At 49.9% G+C, this 17056-nt stretch overlaps 2 protein-coding genes across 2 annotated transcripts in view; one reads left to right on the top strand and one right to left on the bottom strand.

Annotated features, from left to right (window-relative positions):
• PANK4 (pantothenate kinase 4 (inactive)) overlaps positions 1-2087 on the top strand; it is a 43544-nt gene extending 41457 nt beyond the window's left edge. The window contains exons 17-19 of the mRNA XM_072608590.1: positions 288-388; positions 583-651; positions 1470-2087. Of these exons, the coding sequence (XP_072464691.1) occupies positions 288-388; positions 583-651; positions 1470-1683 (384 nt within the window). The 3' untranslated portion in view covers positions 1684-2087. The remainder of the gene's footprint in view (positions 1-287; positions 389-582; positions 652-1469) is intronic.
• Positions 2088-11882: 9795 nt separating this feature from the next.
• Positions 11883-17056, bottom strand: part of PLCH2 (phospholipase C eta 2) — a 334868-nt gene continuing 329694 nt past the window's right edge. Inside the window, exon 24 of the mRNA XM_072608589.1 lies at positions 11883-14566. Coding sequence (XP_072464690.1) covers positions 12954-14566 — 1613 coding nt within the window. The 3' untranslated portion in view covers positions 11883-12953. The remainder of the gene's footprint in view (positions 14567-17056) is intronic.

Below are 17056 nucleotides of genomic sequence, written 5' to 3'. Positions count from 1 at the left end.
TTTGGACTAGATCAGACTAGGGTTCTTAGATATCACATTGACTTTATGTTTCATAGCAGGTTAAGGTCACTCTTACAGGGCAGACAGAGCTCCTGGACCTTTCTGTTCCCTAGTTTTAGACTTTTGTGTTTACTTAAGGAAACTAATTTCCTTAAGGCTGTCATCCACTCTTAGACTTGTCCTTCAATGCCCAGCAGCTGAAATTCCCATAGCTGCAGAAGCTCCTATTGACCTTGTCCTCAGTACCAGTGGCTGCTTCGGTGCTGATATGGCCTTTTTTGCTCCAGGTCATATTAGCCTGTAATTCTGGACCCGCCCTCAACGATGTGACCTACAACGAGTCTCTCATTGTGGCGGAGCGGATAGCAGCAATGGACCCTCTCATACAGTAAGTGGTCTCCCAGCAGCCTCAGGATTTGTCCAGCTAGGGCCACAACAGGTGGGTGTGGGGCATCCTTCCTGGGCCTGTGAGTGGGCAGCGCTGGGCTCATGTGTCTGAGTAAACAGAATTGCTGCACCACCCTGCAGGCCTTATATGGGTTCTGCCTTGTAGTATTCAAGGGCCTGTTTTGTCTCCTCTAGATCCGCATTGAAAGAGGACAAGCTGCTCTTGGTACAGACGGGCTCAAGTTCACCCTGCTTAGATCTAAGGTAATCTAGGAGCATTGGCTAGCTCTGCATTGAGATGGGGAGGAGGCTGGACATATCTCAAAAGTGAGAGAGAGAGAGAGAGAGAGAGAGAGAAAGAGAGAGGGAGAGAGAGAGAGAGAGAGAGAGAGAGAGAGTGTGTGTGTGTGTGTGTGTGTGTGTGTGTGTGTGTGTGTGTGTATGTGTGTGAAAGAGAGAGAGAAAGAATGAATGAATGAGAGATTGTGGGGATGGAAGTCCTCTGGAGCCACTACGTAGCATCTGCTGACTTCAGCCTGGAAAAGGGAGCACGTGACACTAACTTTTGGGCAGTTTTTTTTTTTGGTTAACTCTGAAAGCATTATTGTTTTTTAACCATGACTTATGCTTGAACACCTGAATGTGTCAGTTTGCTAGCTGGTAATCTCAACTTCAGCCTCTCAAACATGTTATGAACATAGGGGGAAGCAAGGAGGCATGACCAAGCAGCTGCCCTCATCCAAGTGCTCAGTAGGTAGAAGATGCCAACAGGCACATTCAGGCTTGAGGCCTGGAAGACCTTGTGGCAATGAAGTCCACATTGGCGAATGGGCTTCCCTCAGCTGGTGGTCTTCAGACACAGGCCATCCAAGTACTTCTCAGATGTGTTGTAGGGGAAGTCCTTTCCTAGACTGATAGAACACTTTAGAAGGGGAACATTTAGAATTTGGTAGAGATTAATGACAGTGAAAATGTGGAGCTTTATGTCAGCTCTGCAGGTGCTGGTGAAGGGCAGCTTGTTGTAAGCTCACGCAAGTCACTGTTAGGTACCCAGCTCACCATGCTCTTTTCTTTCCTTGCAGCCGTCTAGACAAAGGGCTGGCAGTGCTGGTTCGGGAGCGCAGCACAGACCTGGTGATCATTGAGGGCATGGGCCGTGCCATCCATACCAACTACTATGCGGCTCTGCGCTGCGAGAGCCTCAAGCTCGCCGTCATCAAGAACTCCTGGCTGGCTGACCGGCTCGGGGGCCGGCTGTTCAGTGTCATTTTTAAGTATGAAGTCCCAGCCAAGTGAGCAACCCCTTGGGGGCCAGGGGGGCTGCCTGCCCTACACTTGCACTAGCTTTATTGTCAGTGGTAAAGAATGTATTTTTATTACAACAGGGGAAATGGAGTCCCAGTCAGATTCTGTATTTATATTGTGCTTTTGTGACTCAAAGCAACAATATGGCTAACTCGATAGACTATACCCACAAACGTATATATATATGTATATCACTCATATTGTTTATTTTGGTAAGTGTTTATTTTAATGCTGCAGTATTTGTGATGGAAAGACTTGACTTTTTTGTTCTGTGAGACATTCATATTGAAATATATTTAAATGTTAAAGAGACTTTTTAAAATATATATCTATCTTTGACTAAACTCCGTCAGCAGTCGAATGGCCCGTACCAAATAGAGTTTTTAAAGCGTTCAGACTTGCTTTTGCGTGTTCGCTCCTTTGGACGAGGCTGGTTCTGCAGGTCTTTCTCAGCCTACAGAACCTACTTTCCATTTTCTTTCTTTTTCCCATCATCCTGGGCCTCCCTGCATTGGGGAGGACCCGAGACTCTCTTTGGGTAAAGCTCCAGGATGCTGGCAGCAAGCTGGCAGAACAGAACATGACTGTCCTTATTTTCCAGTGCCCTGAAGCAGGGTGTACATGATGCCACACACAGGGGGAGCCTGAACAGACAGGGAGCATGCGATGCCCCTTTCACTAAGCTTGGCCAGCAGCAGGGGCCATTCACAGGGCATCTTGGTTCTTTCCCTTGTGGGGTCTCCAAGGCCACCAAGGCCCATTCTTCTATACTGTCCAAACCCTGCTGCCAGACTTCAGTTGAAAGGGAGGAGGAACAGGGCAGGGAGAGCACCTACCAGGCATTCTGCTGAGGAGGGATCTGTTTTGTCTGGAAAGCATGACTTTGAAACAGAGCATCTCCTTGCAAGCACGGATTGTGTATCTTGTACACATATCTATCTTACAGACACTCGGTGAATGTTTGTGGGCTGCTCAATGACCCTTCAGAGGCAGGAGTGGTGTTTGAATGAGGAATGAGGAGTTAGCTATTCATACTCAGCCTCAGGGCAAACCACATATTCATTCATTCTCTCTCTCTGTCTCTCTCTTTCTGTCTCTCTCAAAATGAAACAGTCCCTGTCTTGAGGGAGCCCACATTCTGCTGAGGGGAAGCAAAACAAACAGGCAGAGGTAAACACAAGATATGCACAAAGTAATGTTGGGAATAGGGAAGCCCTTGTTTAGGGGGTGGCACTTGAGCTATTCCTTGAAAGAAAGTAGAAATTCTAAAGGTTGGGAATATGTGTGGGGGTACATTCCAGATATAGGGACAGCCTATGCAAAGACATAGAGGGTGGAGATGGCAGGTCATGGAAACAGCCACTGTGGCTGGAAGGCAGAGGAGGAGTAATGATGAATCTGCCTAGGAAGGATTGGACCTGGACTGTGAAACACTTTAAATGACAAATGGAATTATTTGAAGCAGCGGGGAGCCACTGAGGCTTCCTGAGCAGGCCAGTGGCCTACATGTTTAGGGAAGTCAGACTGGCCTGTGGGTAAAGGGAGAGTTTGAAGCAGAGCGGGGTGTATATAAGGGTTAGAGATGAGGAAGCCTGTTAGGAGGCAGTTGTGACCATTCAGGTAAGAGGTGAGTGGAAAGCACCAGCTTGTACAATGTTGAGTTAGAATGAGCAGGCCCTGGTCACCAAAGCTGCCATGCTTGGGTTAGTGGGACTATGCCCTATACAGGAATCCAGAAGTCAGAGTGTCTGGATGAGTTCTGATATGGACCTGTTGGTCTGAATTTTCCTTCAGGAGATACCCTGCCAGAACAAGAATGGGACTAGCCCTAGACCCCTCAGGGCTCTTCCACTTCTAAATTGTTTGCCCCTAAGTTGTTATAAGTACAGCCTAGAATCCAGTGTATTGTGACTAGTCACTGACCTGCTGGCTGTTTCAGTGAACACAGGACCTGGAGTCAGAGGACTGGATTTTGAATCTGTCCTGCTGTCCTGTTTCCTCCTTTGTAAAATGAGGTGACTGAGATACAGAAGCAGCTCAAGCAAGTCATTACCCCCTCTGTGGGGCTTAGCTCCCCATTGTGTAAAATGTGTAGGCTGGACCAAGTGGCCAGCTGTGAATCTATAAAAGTTCTGCCCGTCCAGTAAGTGACCCAGGATTTCTTTGGAGCCTCGTATTTGTGGGGATGCAGTCTCCAAGGGTTTAGCCAGGGCCAGTAGGCAGGATTTCTGAAAAGCCTAGACATTCTATTTGTATAAGTTTTCTATGGCCTGCCTTGGTTTGCCTGTGGAGCCAGGCATCCACTGCCTGGGAAAATGCATTGCCCAAGAAAGCAGTAAGGAACTTGAGTTATAATGAGGGAGGGGTGGAGTCAGATGGGATTTAATTAGTGTCAGGAGTTCCTAGTGAATAACTTCCTTTACAGATGCTCATTGAGGCTTGCCAGTCTCAGTGAGTGAAGTGGAAGCATTGCTAGCAGTAAGTCCAGTGGGGGTGATGGAATTCCAGCGGAGCCATTTAAAATCCTAAAAGGTGATGCTGTTCAAGTGCTGTACTCAGTGTGCCAGCAAATTTGGAAAACTCAAGAGTGGCCACTGGATTGGAAGAAATCAGTTTACATTCCAGTCCTAAAGAAGGACAATGCCAAGGAATGTTCAAATTACCAAACAATTACACCCATTTCACACACCAGCAAGGTTATGCTTAAGATTCTGCAAGCCAGCCTTCAGTAACACATGAACCAGAAGAGCAGACTGGTTTTTGAAGAGGCAGAGGAACTAGAGACCAAATTGCCAATATTTGCTGGATTACAGAGAAAGCAAGGGAGTTCCAGAAAAACATCTACTTCTGCTTCATTGTCTACAGTAAACCCTTTGTGTGGATCACAGCAAAATGTGGCAAATCCACAAAGAAATGGGAGAACCACATTATCCCATCTCCTGAAGAACCTAAGTGAGGGTTAAAAAACAACAAAATCAGACATGGATTGGTTTAAGACTGGAAGAGGAGGACAAGGCTGTATATTGTCTTATACGTATATTAACTGCTATTCAGAGTACACCATGGGAAGTGCCAAGCTGGATAAATGAAAAAGTCAGAATCAGGGTTGCCAGGAGAATTACCAACAATCTCGGATATGTATTCTGACAGTGAAGAATTAAAAAGCCTTTCGATGAGCGTGAAGAAGGAGGGTGTCAAAGCTGGCTTAAAACTTAACATAAAAACAACAACAAACTAAGATCTTGGCAACTGTTCTCATCACTTCCTGGCAAATAGAGGGAGAAGCAATGGAAGGAGTGTCAGAGTTTATCTTCTTGGGTTCAGATCACTACAGGTGGTGACTGCAACCTTGACATTAAAAGATGCTTGCTCCTTGGAAGGTGGCAAATCTGGACAGCAGACTCAAAAGCAGAGACATCACCTTGCTGACAAAGGTGTATATGGTGAAAACGATGATTTTTCCATGAGTACCTGAAGAATTTACTCTTGAATTCTGGTGCTGGAGAAGACTTTTTGGAGTTCCTTGGATGGCAAGAAGATCAAATCAGTCAATGCTTAAAAGAATTAATTCAGGTTATTCACTGGAAGGTCAAATCCTGAATCTGAAGCTTTAATACTTTGGCTGCATAATAAGAAGACAGAACTCATTGGAAAAGACCCTGATGTTGGGAAAGATTGAAGGCAAAAGGAGCAGGGGATGGCAGAGGATGAGATGGACTGATAGTGTCATGGAAGCAACGAACATGACCTTGGACAGACTTTGGGAGGTAGTGGAGGAGAGAAGGCCTGGTGTGCTAGGGTCCACAGGGTTACAAAGATTCAGACACAACTGGATGAATGAACAACAATAAATCTTAGCAAACTGCCTGGGCTCCAGGAAATTGTGATTTGAACAGGGTCTAGCAGCCAGGATGTGGCCCAGGCAAGGCTGGCTCTGAGGCCAGATTCCGGCCTGTCCCTGTGATTTTCCAGGTCCAGGGAATTCCCAAGAAGTGACCTCTGTTCTCCAATTTGCCTCTGCGCTCCTTCTCTGTAGCACTGAGACATTCAGAGATTTAGCCAATATGTGACCCAGGTAAGGACTTGAACCCAGATCTTCTTGGATGCTGAGACCAGTCCACTATTTACCATGCCGACTTCTGGACTATACTCTAAAAACTAAAAAGTCAAGAGGTAGCCCAGTAGCATTGGAAACTGACCTTGGCCGTCACTGAGCCCAACCTTCCCTCCTCCATTTTGCAGGTAGGTAAATAGTTAAGTGCCAGATGGACCATGATATGAGGTGACTTTGCCCAGCAGGTAGTCAGTCCTAAGGAATATCTGTTGGGTGAGTTGCCAGTGAGGGAAGAACCCCGCTTTTTTTTTTAACAAAGGAAGGAACTGAGGCCCAGAGAAGTGGAAGGATGGACTCAATAGAATGTCAGAGTTGGAAGGGATCTCTGGCACATCTACACCAGCCTGTACTTGACTGGTGGACTTGGAGTCAGTCACTTGAGGGAGACCTTTTGGGTCTGTTTCTCCACCTGTACAATGGGCATAATGGCACCGACCTTTGTGGTGAGAATCACTAGACCTCATATACACTCTAGGTCTGCACTGAAGAAATGGGAGGTGGACTCATAAGATCCTCCAGCTTAGGCAGTTTTCAGGTTCACCGAGAGCAGATTAAGAAACCCCGACTGACTGAGCGGCTTTTAGAATTGAGCCTGATCCTTGCTAATTTGAAACCTCGGGATTCTCTTTGGTTCCCTTGGCCCCAAATCTGCTCAGCTGCCAACTTCTGTAGGTTCCCCATATCTTTTCCTTTCTTTTCTCTTCCTGCCAGGCCATCCCCTGGAGTTATTGTTCTAGTAGACTTGTTAAGTCTCTCAACCTCTCCTAAGGCTCATCTGTAGCATTCCTACCCCCAATAATAATTAACTAAGCACCTGCTGCTTGCCAGCCCCTCTCCTGCCACCTCCCTGCATCCCTGGACACCTTGGGCAGAGCACTGTGAAGGTCCCCAGTACAGCCCTGGTACTGAGTGGGAGTGTCCCGTGTGGGGAGCAAGGATGGTGCATTGGTTCGTGGGAGAGGGTGGGGTGTGCTGCCTCCCAGTTCTGCTCCCTGAGTAACTGCCTTTCCTTCCTCTGTCTTCTGAGAGGAGCCCTGGAATTACCAGGAGAATGAGGGAACCTAACGTTTACATTTGTATTTGGAGCCAGGAGGGACTTTCAGAGATCATCGATGAAGAAAACAGGCTTCAGGGGGTTAAGTGACTGATCAGGATGACAGTGTCTGAGGCAGGATTCCAACCCTGGTCTCCCTGACTCCAGCTCGGTATTCACCTGACCACACTGCCTCTGTACTCAGATCTCATGGCCCCTCTTTTGACAGCAGAAGGAACTAGAGCCCTGAAAAGTACAGTCATTTGCTTAAGGTCACACAGATAGTGAATTGGCTTCAGAATTTGAACCCAGCCCTGGGGGGGGGGGCCTCCAAATTCAGTGCACTATTTACCAGATAATGAGTTGTTCATTTTCCCAGTTTAAGAGCTCAGGGGCTTATGGGGGCCTGCCTACCCAGGCCCCTGAGTGGTGCCTGCCTGTCTCTTCATCAGGACCAGGGGGATAACAGCCCTGGGAGGTGAGGGGTGGGGGGTAGGGTCCTTGCAGATAATGACTGTGATTCAGGGACTTCCCAAGAACCACCAGGTGGCACTCGGGAGACACCTGGAGAGCCCGGCTGGTGGAGATTCGGTGAGGAAATGCTCTTAGGGAAGCTTAGCACAGTGGGGGTTGGGGCCGGGCTGGCAGCGCCCCTCATCTGACTATTCCCAAATGAGATACTGGGGAAAGAGCTTTCCAGGTCTTAAATTACTTTGTAGACGTTGGCTACCATTATCAGTATTTTGTTGCCTGACTGATCCCAGAGGACCCTCACCCTGGCTTTCTCTTGGCTTCCGGCCAGAGAACCTGGGATGGGGGGATGCCAACAAGCCAGCCAGGAGCTTCTGGGGCCCTGGTTGCCACAGGCAGATTTGCCCATTCCACCAAAGGCTCCCCAGCCTGAGGAGAGGGAGCAGGGGCAGGACTTTTTCCTTCTCCCTTCCCCCCACAGTGGGGCTGCCTCTCTGGGCTAAGCTATGCCCAGGGCCCAAACCAGCAGGCCTGCTTCCATAGCTACCTTTGCTTGCATATGGACCAGATCTAGGGTTCCCACCCCTCAAGGGCCTGAGGGGCTGCAAACAGTGATGTGAATCCCTAACATCTATACCATGCTGGATAGTCTTAGAAGAAGAGTATTGTCCGCATTTTACAGATGGAGAAAGGCAGATTGGGGGTGGGGCAGCGTAAAACTTCCATGATATGCCCAAGGAGACGAATCAGAGGGTCTGCCTCTTCCTGGAAATAGTGCAAAGACCACTCTCCCTCCTCGAAGAGTTCATCAGAAGAGGAGAAGGGGGCTCAGGCCTCATGAATGGATCCCCCATTGGTCTGTCAGCAAAGAGTCAATTTCGCAAAGACTCGATATCCCTTACCATCCTACCTCCTGCCTCCCTTTCAGCTGCCTGCCTTGCCCCTCGTACCCCAGCCTAGAAAAGTTGACTAATTTCCCTTCTGTCAGAACCCAGTGCAGACCTAGGGCCAGCCTTTGTTCCAACCTCCCTGACCTCTTTTACCCGAGGAATTAGTAGCAGGGGAGCCCCCTCCTTTACATGAACAGTGCTGTAAGAAAAGAATACTTTCAGTTTGTGGCCCAGTGACCTGAGGCATTTATTATTTTGGAAGAACCAAGGCTTGTGTGCTGCCAGGCTGGGCCCCAGACAGACCCCCTGGGGGATCACTGCTTTGAAACCCATCCATCCATCCCCCGGAACACTTCTGCAGTCCAAGAGAGAACCTGTCTGTCTGTCTCCCCCAGACTTCCTGAGCCCTGATGGAGAATAGGAGGAACCTTTATTCTTGCCTTGTTCTGAAGGATCTCCTGACCACCCTGTGCCCATTTCCAGAGGAGCCCTGGGCCTGACCTGGCTGCTTCCTCCTGGGCCCCTGCTGGAAAAAAAGGCTGTTTTCAGCTTGCTGCAGCCTGCTTGAGGGAGGGTGGTCTTTGCATTGTTTACATGGGACATCCTTTCCCACCCTCATAACAGCCCTCACATCACTGTTTCCTCCCTGTGCCTGGAAGCCTTTCCCCTGTCCTGGGAAAATAGGGAACTGTAGGTCTGATCTAAGAATTAGGGGAGGAGTGGACCTGATGTCAGGAGGTATGAGGGCTAACTGGGGGACCAAGCAAGTTTCACCCTCCTTTCTTACTACCGCGAAAGACAGCCCAGAGCAAGGCGACAGCTTTTCCACAGGTTGGCAGTGTCCTATAACTAGAACCTCATGGAAGGGAAAAAAAGATTTCCCCACACACATACATACTCCCTCCCAGCCCTTAGGCAGTGGAGCTTGGAGGGGGGCTAGCAAAAGGAAGTGTTGCCCTTCTCTGAAAGCCAGGTTCAAGGACCACCTGTATAAAGCCTGTCTTGATCCATTCTCCTTTCTTTTCATGCAAGGCCTTGAAGTAAGGTCATAGGAGGTCCTCCTTGAAGGAAATAGGGTTGTTTACCCTGGAGAAGCATCTAGGTGGTACAGTGGATATAGGGACCAAACCCGGAGTCAGGAAAACCTAAATTCAAAACCAGCCTCAGGCACTTATTAGCTGTGTGACCCTAAGCAAGTCACTTACCAGTTTGCTTCAGTTTCCTCATCTGTAAAATGAGCCAGAGAAGGAAATGGCAAACCACTGCAGAATCTTTGTCAAAAAACCCCAAAGGGGGTCAAGAAGAGTCTGAAATGACTGAATAACAACCTTGGAGAAGAGGATTCTTAGGGAGAATGCAACAACTGTCTTTAAGAATCAGAAGGGTGGTCATGTGAAGGATTAGCCATGTTCCCTTGGCCTCAGAGAACAGAACCTGACACAGGAACAGGGTGGGATGGGAGAGGAGAAAGAAAGGGACAAATTCAAGCTTGAGGTACTAACAAATTGCGCTGTCCCCAAATGGAATGGGCAGCCCAGAGGCAGTGAATTCTCCCTCTTGGGAGATCTGCTGGGGAGATGGCACAGGGGATATGTGATTGGGTCTGGGTAGGATGGTGGCTGCAGAGCTTCCTTTCATCTCAGATTGTGGGGCCCAGCTCTTCTGTTTTTGCTCCAGCCTGGGATAAGCATACCCTGGGCATGACTTCCTCAAGCTCTTCACTGACCATACCCTGATCCCAGCTTTCCTTAAAACCCATGGAGATGACCTTGCCCCCACTATCCTCACCCCTCTGGAGACTTGACAGATCACGTGACTTTTATCTCCTTTGGGGTTCCCGATGTCAGCTGTGAGGGAGACAATCCCAAGTATTGACATCAACCCCATTTTACAGAAGATAAACAGCAAGCCTCAGTGAGGTAGGAACTTACCTAATTAGGATCACAAAACAGTCCTGGGACAGAGGCATGGATTTGATGGCTCCTTGGGACACAAGGGGGTGAAAGGAATGGGGCTTCTAGGTCCTTTCCAAACCACCCTCCGCTCCACATCTTCCATAGACTGATAAGAGCTGGAAGAGGCTGTTCTCATTGAAACAGTGTCCTCATTGAACAGTCTGGTGGGGAAAAGGACCTGCCTAAAGTCACACAGGGAATTATTGAGAGAGACAGGCTCTGAATCCAGGTCTGCTGCAGCCAAGTCCCTGGAGCCTCAGACCTTCCAGCAACTCAAGCTCAATTCAGAGTATTTATCCAGCACCTCCTTTGTGGGCAGGACAGGCAGGCACCTTGTTAAATTCTGGGAATACAAAACCTAAAATATGTGGAAACTCCCTATTCTCAAAGAGCTTATTTTCTACTAAAGAGAAATAGTGTTTAAACCGTCAAATAAACCCAAAATAAAACACAGATAGCTGAACATTTGAAAAGCTGTGATGTGGTCAAGAGGGGTTTCACCTGTCCTGTTCTCCTTGACACCTCCCTTCCCCTCCCAGAGGACAGAATTAGGTACAATTATTAGGTACAAGATGTAAAGAAGCAAACTGAGGTGTGTCAGAGAAAACTTGATAAAAATGAGTGGAATGGAGCTGCACCTTGAGAATGGTTGGGTTTCTCCCCAACCTCACCCCATTGGAGGCCTTGGAGCAGAGGATGGATGATTACTCATAGTTAATTTGCTAACTCCTTGGGTCAAGGTCTATAATTTTTGTCTTTGTAAACAAAGCACGGTGCCTAGCCCTAGGAGCTTACTAGATGTTCATTGGTTCATTCCTCAGTGTTCCTCCCCCTAGCCAATAATCCAACCTGCCTCTCAGCCTAACCTCCTACCTAGAATCCAATTCCCGAGTCCCAGATCAAGTTCAGCCCAGCACACTGAACTGAGTTCAACAGAGCCCAGTCTATCCTTAATACTGAAGCCGGAGTTGAGTCCAACCATTTGAACTCCTGGGGCAATCACTGCCAGCTGTACTCAGAGCAGGAGGTGTGAAATGAGCCATCCAACTCAACCTTTGATGAGAAACCCAATTTGGAGGAAGGAGACCCCAGAATGCTAGGAAGCCACAGCTAGGAGGAGGGTGCAGGGCATGGTCCTGGCTGAAGAGCGTCCCACCTTGTGTATTTACCTCTACTATAAGAAAACACCTGGAAGTTTCCCATTTTAAGTAGTTTTTCTTCCTAACTAGGTTCATGTTGTTGTTTCTAGGCTGCCAAGTTCTGTTAACAACCCCTAAATGTAGAGCCTTGGGACACAGCTCTGGTTGTCTTACCCTGATCTGTCCAATACTGAACCCCAAATCACTGAGTTCAGACACTCTAGGTCCAGGGTCCAGCATTCATGACCATGACCAAACCCAGTGCTCATTTTCAAACAATCCATCCCAGCATTAAAGAGTCTCAAATTTAGCCCAGAGCCCTGAGACGAGTCCCCAGCCCAACCTAGCCCTGACAAGAGCCCCAACCTCAATCCAGAGTAGAGAGGAATTTCAAATTCAGCTCAACCCAGAGAGGAATCCTACCCAAAGCCAGTCCAGACGGGAGTGAGTCCCAAACCCACCCCGTCCAGTGAGGGGTCCTAAACCTAGCTCAACTCAGAAGGATGTCCCAGGCCAGCTCAGATCCTGGAAAGGATTCCCCAGACCTGGGTCCATAGCCCAGCTGCAACTGAAAGAAGTCAGAAACCAAAAGGTCGAATGCATTTTATTGGAGTAATTTAAAGAGCTTACAAATAGATTTTTAAAATGCTTCAATGTACAGAGAAAATTCTTATACAAAGAAAACAAGATGGGTAGAAAGGGGAGGGAGGTTGCCCAAGGTCCCAGGGGAAAGTGATCACCCTCTCCTGGGACTAGGGTGGGCTTGGAAGCCACTGTGGTCAACATTCTCCCCACCAAGAAGGATTAGTATCTTCATGGTCTCTCACTGTCCTGAACACACACACACACACACACACACACACACACACACACACACACACATACACATACACACACACACTTATCTGAACATACACATGCACACACATGCATGTGTAAGTACATACACAAGAGGCTGAAAACAAAGGTAAAAATGAGGTTGGAGAAGGATAATTTTGGATAGTTTCATATTCTATATGTGTCTAAAAATCTAAATATATATGTATATAATCTCATTTAAAACACATGAAAACCCTGGCATGGCAGTGCAAACATGGAGAGTCCCCTCCATGCACTATGTACAGCAGCATTGTGGGGAGCCATCCCCCCCAGCATAAACCCTCCCCACCTTTGAGCCAGAGGGAAGCAGCCTGCCCCCCTCCCCTCTCCCCGGGAAGGCCACCAGTAGCAGAGGCCAAGAGCCCCATGTCCTCCTCTCTGCAGCCTGACTGCTGAGTGAGCACAGCAGAGCCCAGAAGAGCCCGCAGATCCTGGGGGAAAGGCGGAGTGGGTCGCGGCTCAAGCTTCCCCAGGCCAGCCCAGGTTTGGGAAGGGGGAGGGGCTAGCATGCAGGATCTCACCCAGCAGCCATGGTCTGGGTGTTAGGGACATGGGATGGAGAAAGGCGGGTGGGAAGAGCTGGGGATCGAGAAGGCCAGGCCGGGGTGATGCAAGAATGGTCAGTTCGGGACCTGCCTCCCCCCTCAGCCCCAGCCTGAGCCCCGAGGAGGGGCTGGTGACATCGGACACGTGGGAGTAAGAACACTTCTCAGTCTTTGCGGCCCAAACCCCAAAGGCTTTTCCCTGAATCGGCTTTCTCCTCCCCCAGTTCTGCCCGGATTAGAGTTTCAAAAGAACAGGACCCGAGTTGGAATCCTCCATGAGGCCCGGAGTTAATTTGGAAGGGGGAATCAGAAGAGCCAGAGAGTCTACGCAGCCCTCCCGGCTCACCGAGCAGGCCCCCTCGGGGTTGCCCCGTTCCTCCAGGGGACCCTGGAGCCCCAGCCCCTGGAGCCGCTGCCTCTCCTGGGCCTGCCTGGCCCGGGTGGCAATGTAGCGCACTCTGCTCTGGCTCCGAGAGGAAGACCTGCGAAGGAAGCCGGGCCCCTGGGCCGCTGGGACCGGCCCACTCTCGTCCTCATTCTCGTCCTCCGCCGGCCCGAGGCTTGTGGGGGATGTGATGTCACCGGCCAGCTGGAAGCCGGTCAGTCTCCTCAGCTGCTCGGTCAGCTCGTCCCGAGGCCTGGCCTTCAGCCTGGGCCCCAGCGACCTCCCTGCGCCTATGGCAGGAGCTGGGCGGGGGCCAAAGCTGCGGCTGATGCTCCTGTACGTACTCTCGAAGCCGGGGGCAAAGTCATCCGACGTGAGGTCGCCCAGGCTCTTGGACTTGGCAGCGGCCCCCATGTCCTGAGCTCGCGAGCCCAGGGAGGACCCCTCTGCCCGGAGGCCTTCCATGTACAGCCTGCTCCACGTGGGCCTCCGGCGGAGGGAGGCCAGAGTATCCTCAGGCCTCCGGGCCAGGGGCCGGGGCTGAAGTTCATCTGGGGGTGGCGGTGGGGCCACCCCAGCCCTCAGGTTGGGGTTGGACTTGCTCTTGGTCACGGGGGGCAGTTGGCCCCCACCTGAGGCAGCTGAGCGGGGCCAAGGGCCCTGGGGCACTGCTAGCACCCCCAGCTTCTCCCTGCTGCCAGTGAGACAGCCCAGGTTGGGCAGGCTTTTCCTCACCAGGTTGGGCATCGAGAGGTCGATGACCGTGTCGTTGGAGGACATGCTGGAGGAAGAGGACATGCTGTCCCGGTGACTGCCTGGCTCCAACTTGCTCCACAGCTGGTCACTACCCGTGGCATCAGAATAGACAGCAGCAGCAGGGGACTGTCCGGGCAGGGCACGCTGGAGCACCAAGTGGTCAAAGGTCACCTGCCCTTCGCTCTTGGCCCTCCTCACCACAGCTGGTGGGCCCCCCAGGGCCCGAGCTGGAGCTGGAGGGATGCGCAGAGGGACCGAACCCACAGGCCGACGGGAACCCTGAGGATCACCTGTGTGCTCTGTCATCTGGGCTGCCCCATCTGGTTCCTCTTCACAGTGGCAGGGGGAGGGGTGCAGCAGGGAGCTCTGCCCTGCCGGGGACGTGGGCAGGGCCCCCTGGCACTCCAGTTCTCCTTTGGTTTGCCTTCTCCCCTCTGGGCTACTTTCAGCGTGGGGTGGTCCTGGAGCGGTCAGAGCATCTGGGCCATTGGTCCTTGGCCCACCTGGGGAGGGTGAACTCAGAGGGGTGTCAGAGCCTGAGCCTGCTGAGCACTGGGACCCTCCCTCGGAGTCGCTGATAGGGGCGTGGGGCAGAGGGGGGCAGGGAGCTGGGGATGGTGTTTCCTTGGCAACGAACGGCTCCTCCGCGATGGTTTCAAGGCTGTACAAAGACGAGACAGATCTCTGGATGGAGAACGGGCGACCATCTGGAGAGAGAAGGGCAGCGTCAAGCCAGGCAGTGGGTGAGTGAGAGACGAGAACACCGCCCGGGGCCCAACCCTCCAAGAGGAGGGGGTGGGGGTGGGGGACCAAGTACAGAGCTCCAGGGAAGTCTAGACCGGGTCGGGGTGGGTTTGAGGAACTAGAGCCAACACACCAAAGTATCTACCCTCTAAATCTTGCATTGCCTCCCCAGGTCCCCTTTCATCCCCTTCAGCCAAGGGTGCATGTGTGCACTCGAACACACACACACACATACACACACACACACACACACACACACACACATACACATATACAATCTATTCAAACATGCTCAGAGATAATCCCATGCTGAACACAAAACCCTCCAGTTTAGGGATTTGGAAACCACCACAGACTTATTCCCAAGCCCATCTGGCCAGCATGCTCAGGGCACACTGAGACCCTGTGGTCAGACATGGCAATGGGAACTGGGGGTCAGGACTTTCAAGAGTCCCAAGCAAGGGCTGCTGGGGTAAGTGGGAAGGAAACATCAGAAGCAGAGGAATGGGGCGGAGTCTTGGTGAGTTACCTTGAAGTCTCTCTGTCCTTTCAATTCTTAACTACAGAGGTAGAGGATGCATGTGGACAGGAGAAACCATAATTAGTTGGGAGGGTGAGACAGAAGTGGGAGACTGAGGCAGAACAGGGAGAAAGGGAACCAGGAAGTACAGTGAGGGATTTTATCAAAGCCCCACCCTGTAGATGGAAAAGTTTGCCCAACCAGAGCACTGATAAGTTGTAGGTTTTTGTTTTTTATGTTAAATAAATGTTTCCTATAGTGCTTTGTACATGAAAATACCAAAGGATTAGTTAGATGTAATGGCATAGGTCCTCTGAGCTTCTGGGACACCCACATCCAGCAAATTTGGGAATATACATAGCAGGAGTTCTAGTTTTGGTCAGCTCATCACTTTCTAAACTTTGAGATAATCACATAGAAAGATAAACTTGAGCTGACTCCACAAGGTACCCTGGGCAGCCTAGGGAACTAGGAGAGGCCTGACTCCTCCCCCCTTGCTTCCAGCCAGGGAAGGACTTGGAGGGAGGAAGATGTGAAATCTCCCTGACCAGCCTGATTAAAGGAAGCAGTGCTGGGGGGCTGCAGCTGAGGCAGAGGGAGGAGAATCTTAGCCTCTTTTTATTTCAGTAGGATGTAGGTTCCCTGCCTCCAGGTAGTCAAGAGAAGTTTTACTTTTTGGAATGCTCCCCCTTTTCATCATTTTCTCCACGTGAGGGTGGCTTGTGGTCCCTTCTACCCTCGGCAGCCAGAGATAGCAGCCCTCAAGGAGAAAAAAAGACCAGGAACCAGTAATATGATAAAGTCCAAGGGGAAACTGGAGGGCGAGGAGCAGGAGGTACTAAAAATGGCATGTTTTAGTTGAGTAAAAGTTGAAGGAAGCACGAGTGGAACTGGAGAGAGAGTGTCTGGGACTGTTCCCAAGGACGGAAGGGGAAACCACCCCAACTATCCACTTTTTGACTGAACTTCCTCTTCATTTCTTCTATCCTACATTCCTTTGTGAGTAATCCTAAAAGCCCCCAGTTCCATGATGTCAGTGGCTGATGAAATTTTGGAAATGAATCTCCACCTCCATGGTAATTTCCAATTATTGTGAGAAGACTACACATTAGGGGGCAAAAAGGGTGAGACCAGAACAGCGGTCTTCTCGTAGCTGAAGGAGCATCATACATAAGAGAGATTAGATTCAGTCTGCTTGGCCCCAAAGGGAAGAATTAAAAACAGTGGGGAGAAGGTATGAGGAGGCATGTTTCTGTACATATAGGAAAGACATTTCTACCAATTAGGGCTCTCTGAACTTGACATAGGGCACCTCATGGGGAGTGATCTGTAACACATCACTGCAGTAGACCAACTGGATCATCAAATCAGTCACATTTCTACAGCAAAACAAGGTTCACAAAATGTTCTCCTCACAATGTGACTCTGAGGCAGGTACTGACAGTATTGTCATCCTCCATTTTACAAATGGAGAAACTGAGGTTCGGAGAGACGTGTCTTGCCCAGACTCACACAGGTATTCTAAAGCAGCAACCTGGTAGAGAGGATTCCTGTGCTGGGCAGGAAGTTGAACTAAACCATCATTTTCTAAGGTGATGACAATTTTTTTTCTTCCCTAGTAAATTCAGGCAAAGCGTTCATGCTGCTTTCAAAAACTGCAGAGCAAACATATCCATATGTGTTGGGGCTTTTTTTCCTATTGCAATGCAAAATATTTTTTAAAAAGATTCTAAGAACTCTATGGGTGACAGGCAGTTCCAATCACAAAGCCCAGGACCCCGAGAGCAAGAGAAAATGAGGTTCATTGGAGCTGTTGCACTCAGTGCCACGAAATCTGAAAATTCAAACCCAAAGAGCAAAGAGTCTTATTCTATTAAACTTCTTCAGTTTGACAACCTTCATTAATAAAAAGTTTTCTCTCTGAGTCCTCAGC

Source organism: Notamacropus eugenii, chromosome 5 (assembly GCF_028372415.1).
Source record: "Notamacropus eugenii isolate mMacEug1 chromosome 5, mMacEug1.pri_v2, whole genome shotgun sequence".
In the NCBI taxonomy this organism is placed as follows: domain Eukaryota; kingdom Metazoa; phylum Chordata; class Mammalia; order Diprotodontia; family Macropodidae; genus Notamacropus; species Notamacropus eugenii.
The sequence above is the reverse complement of the archived record's forward strand: the minus strand, read 5'-3'. Positions and strand labels throughout refer to the sequence as shown.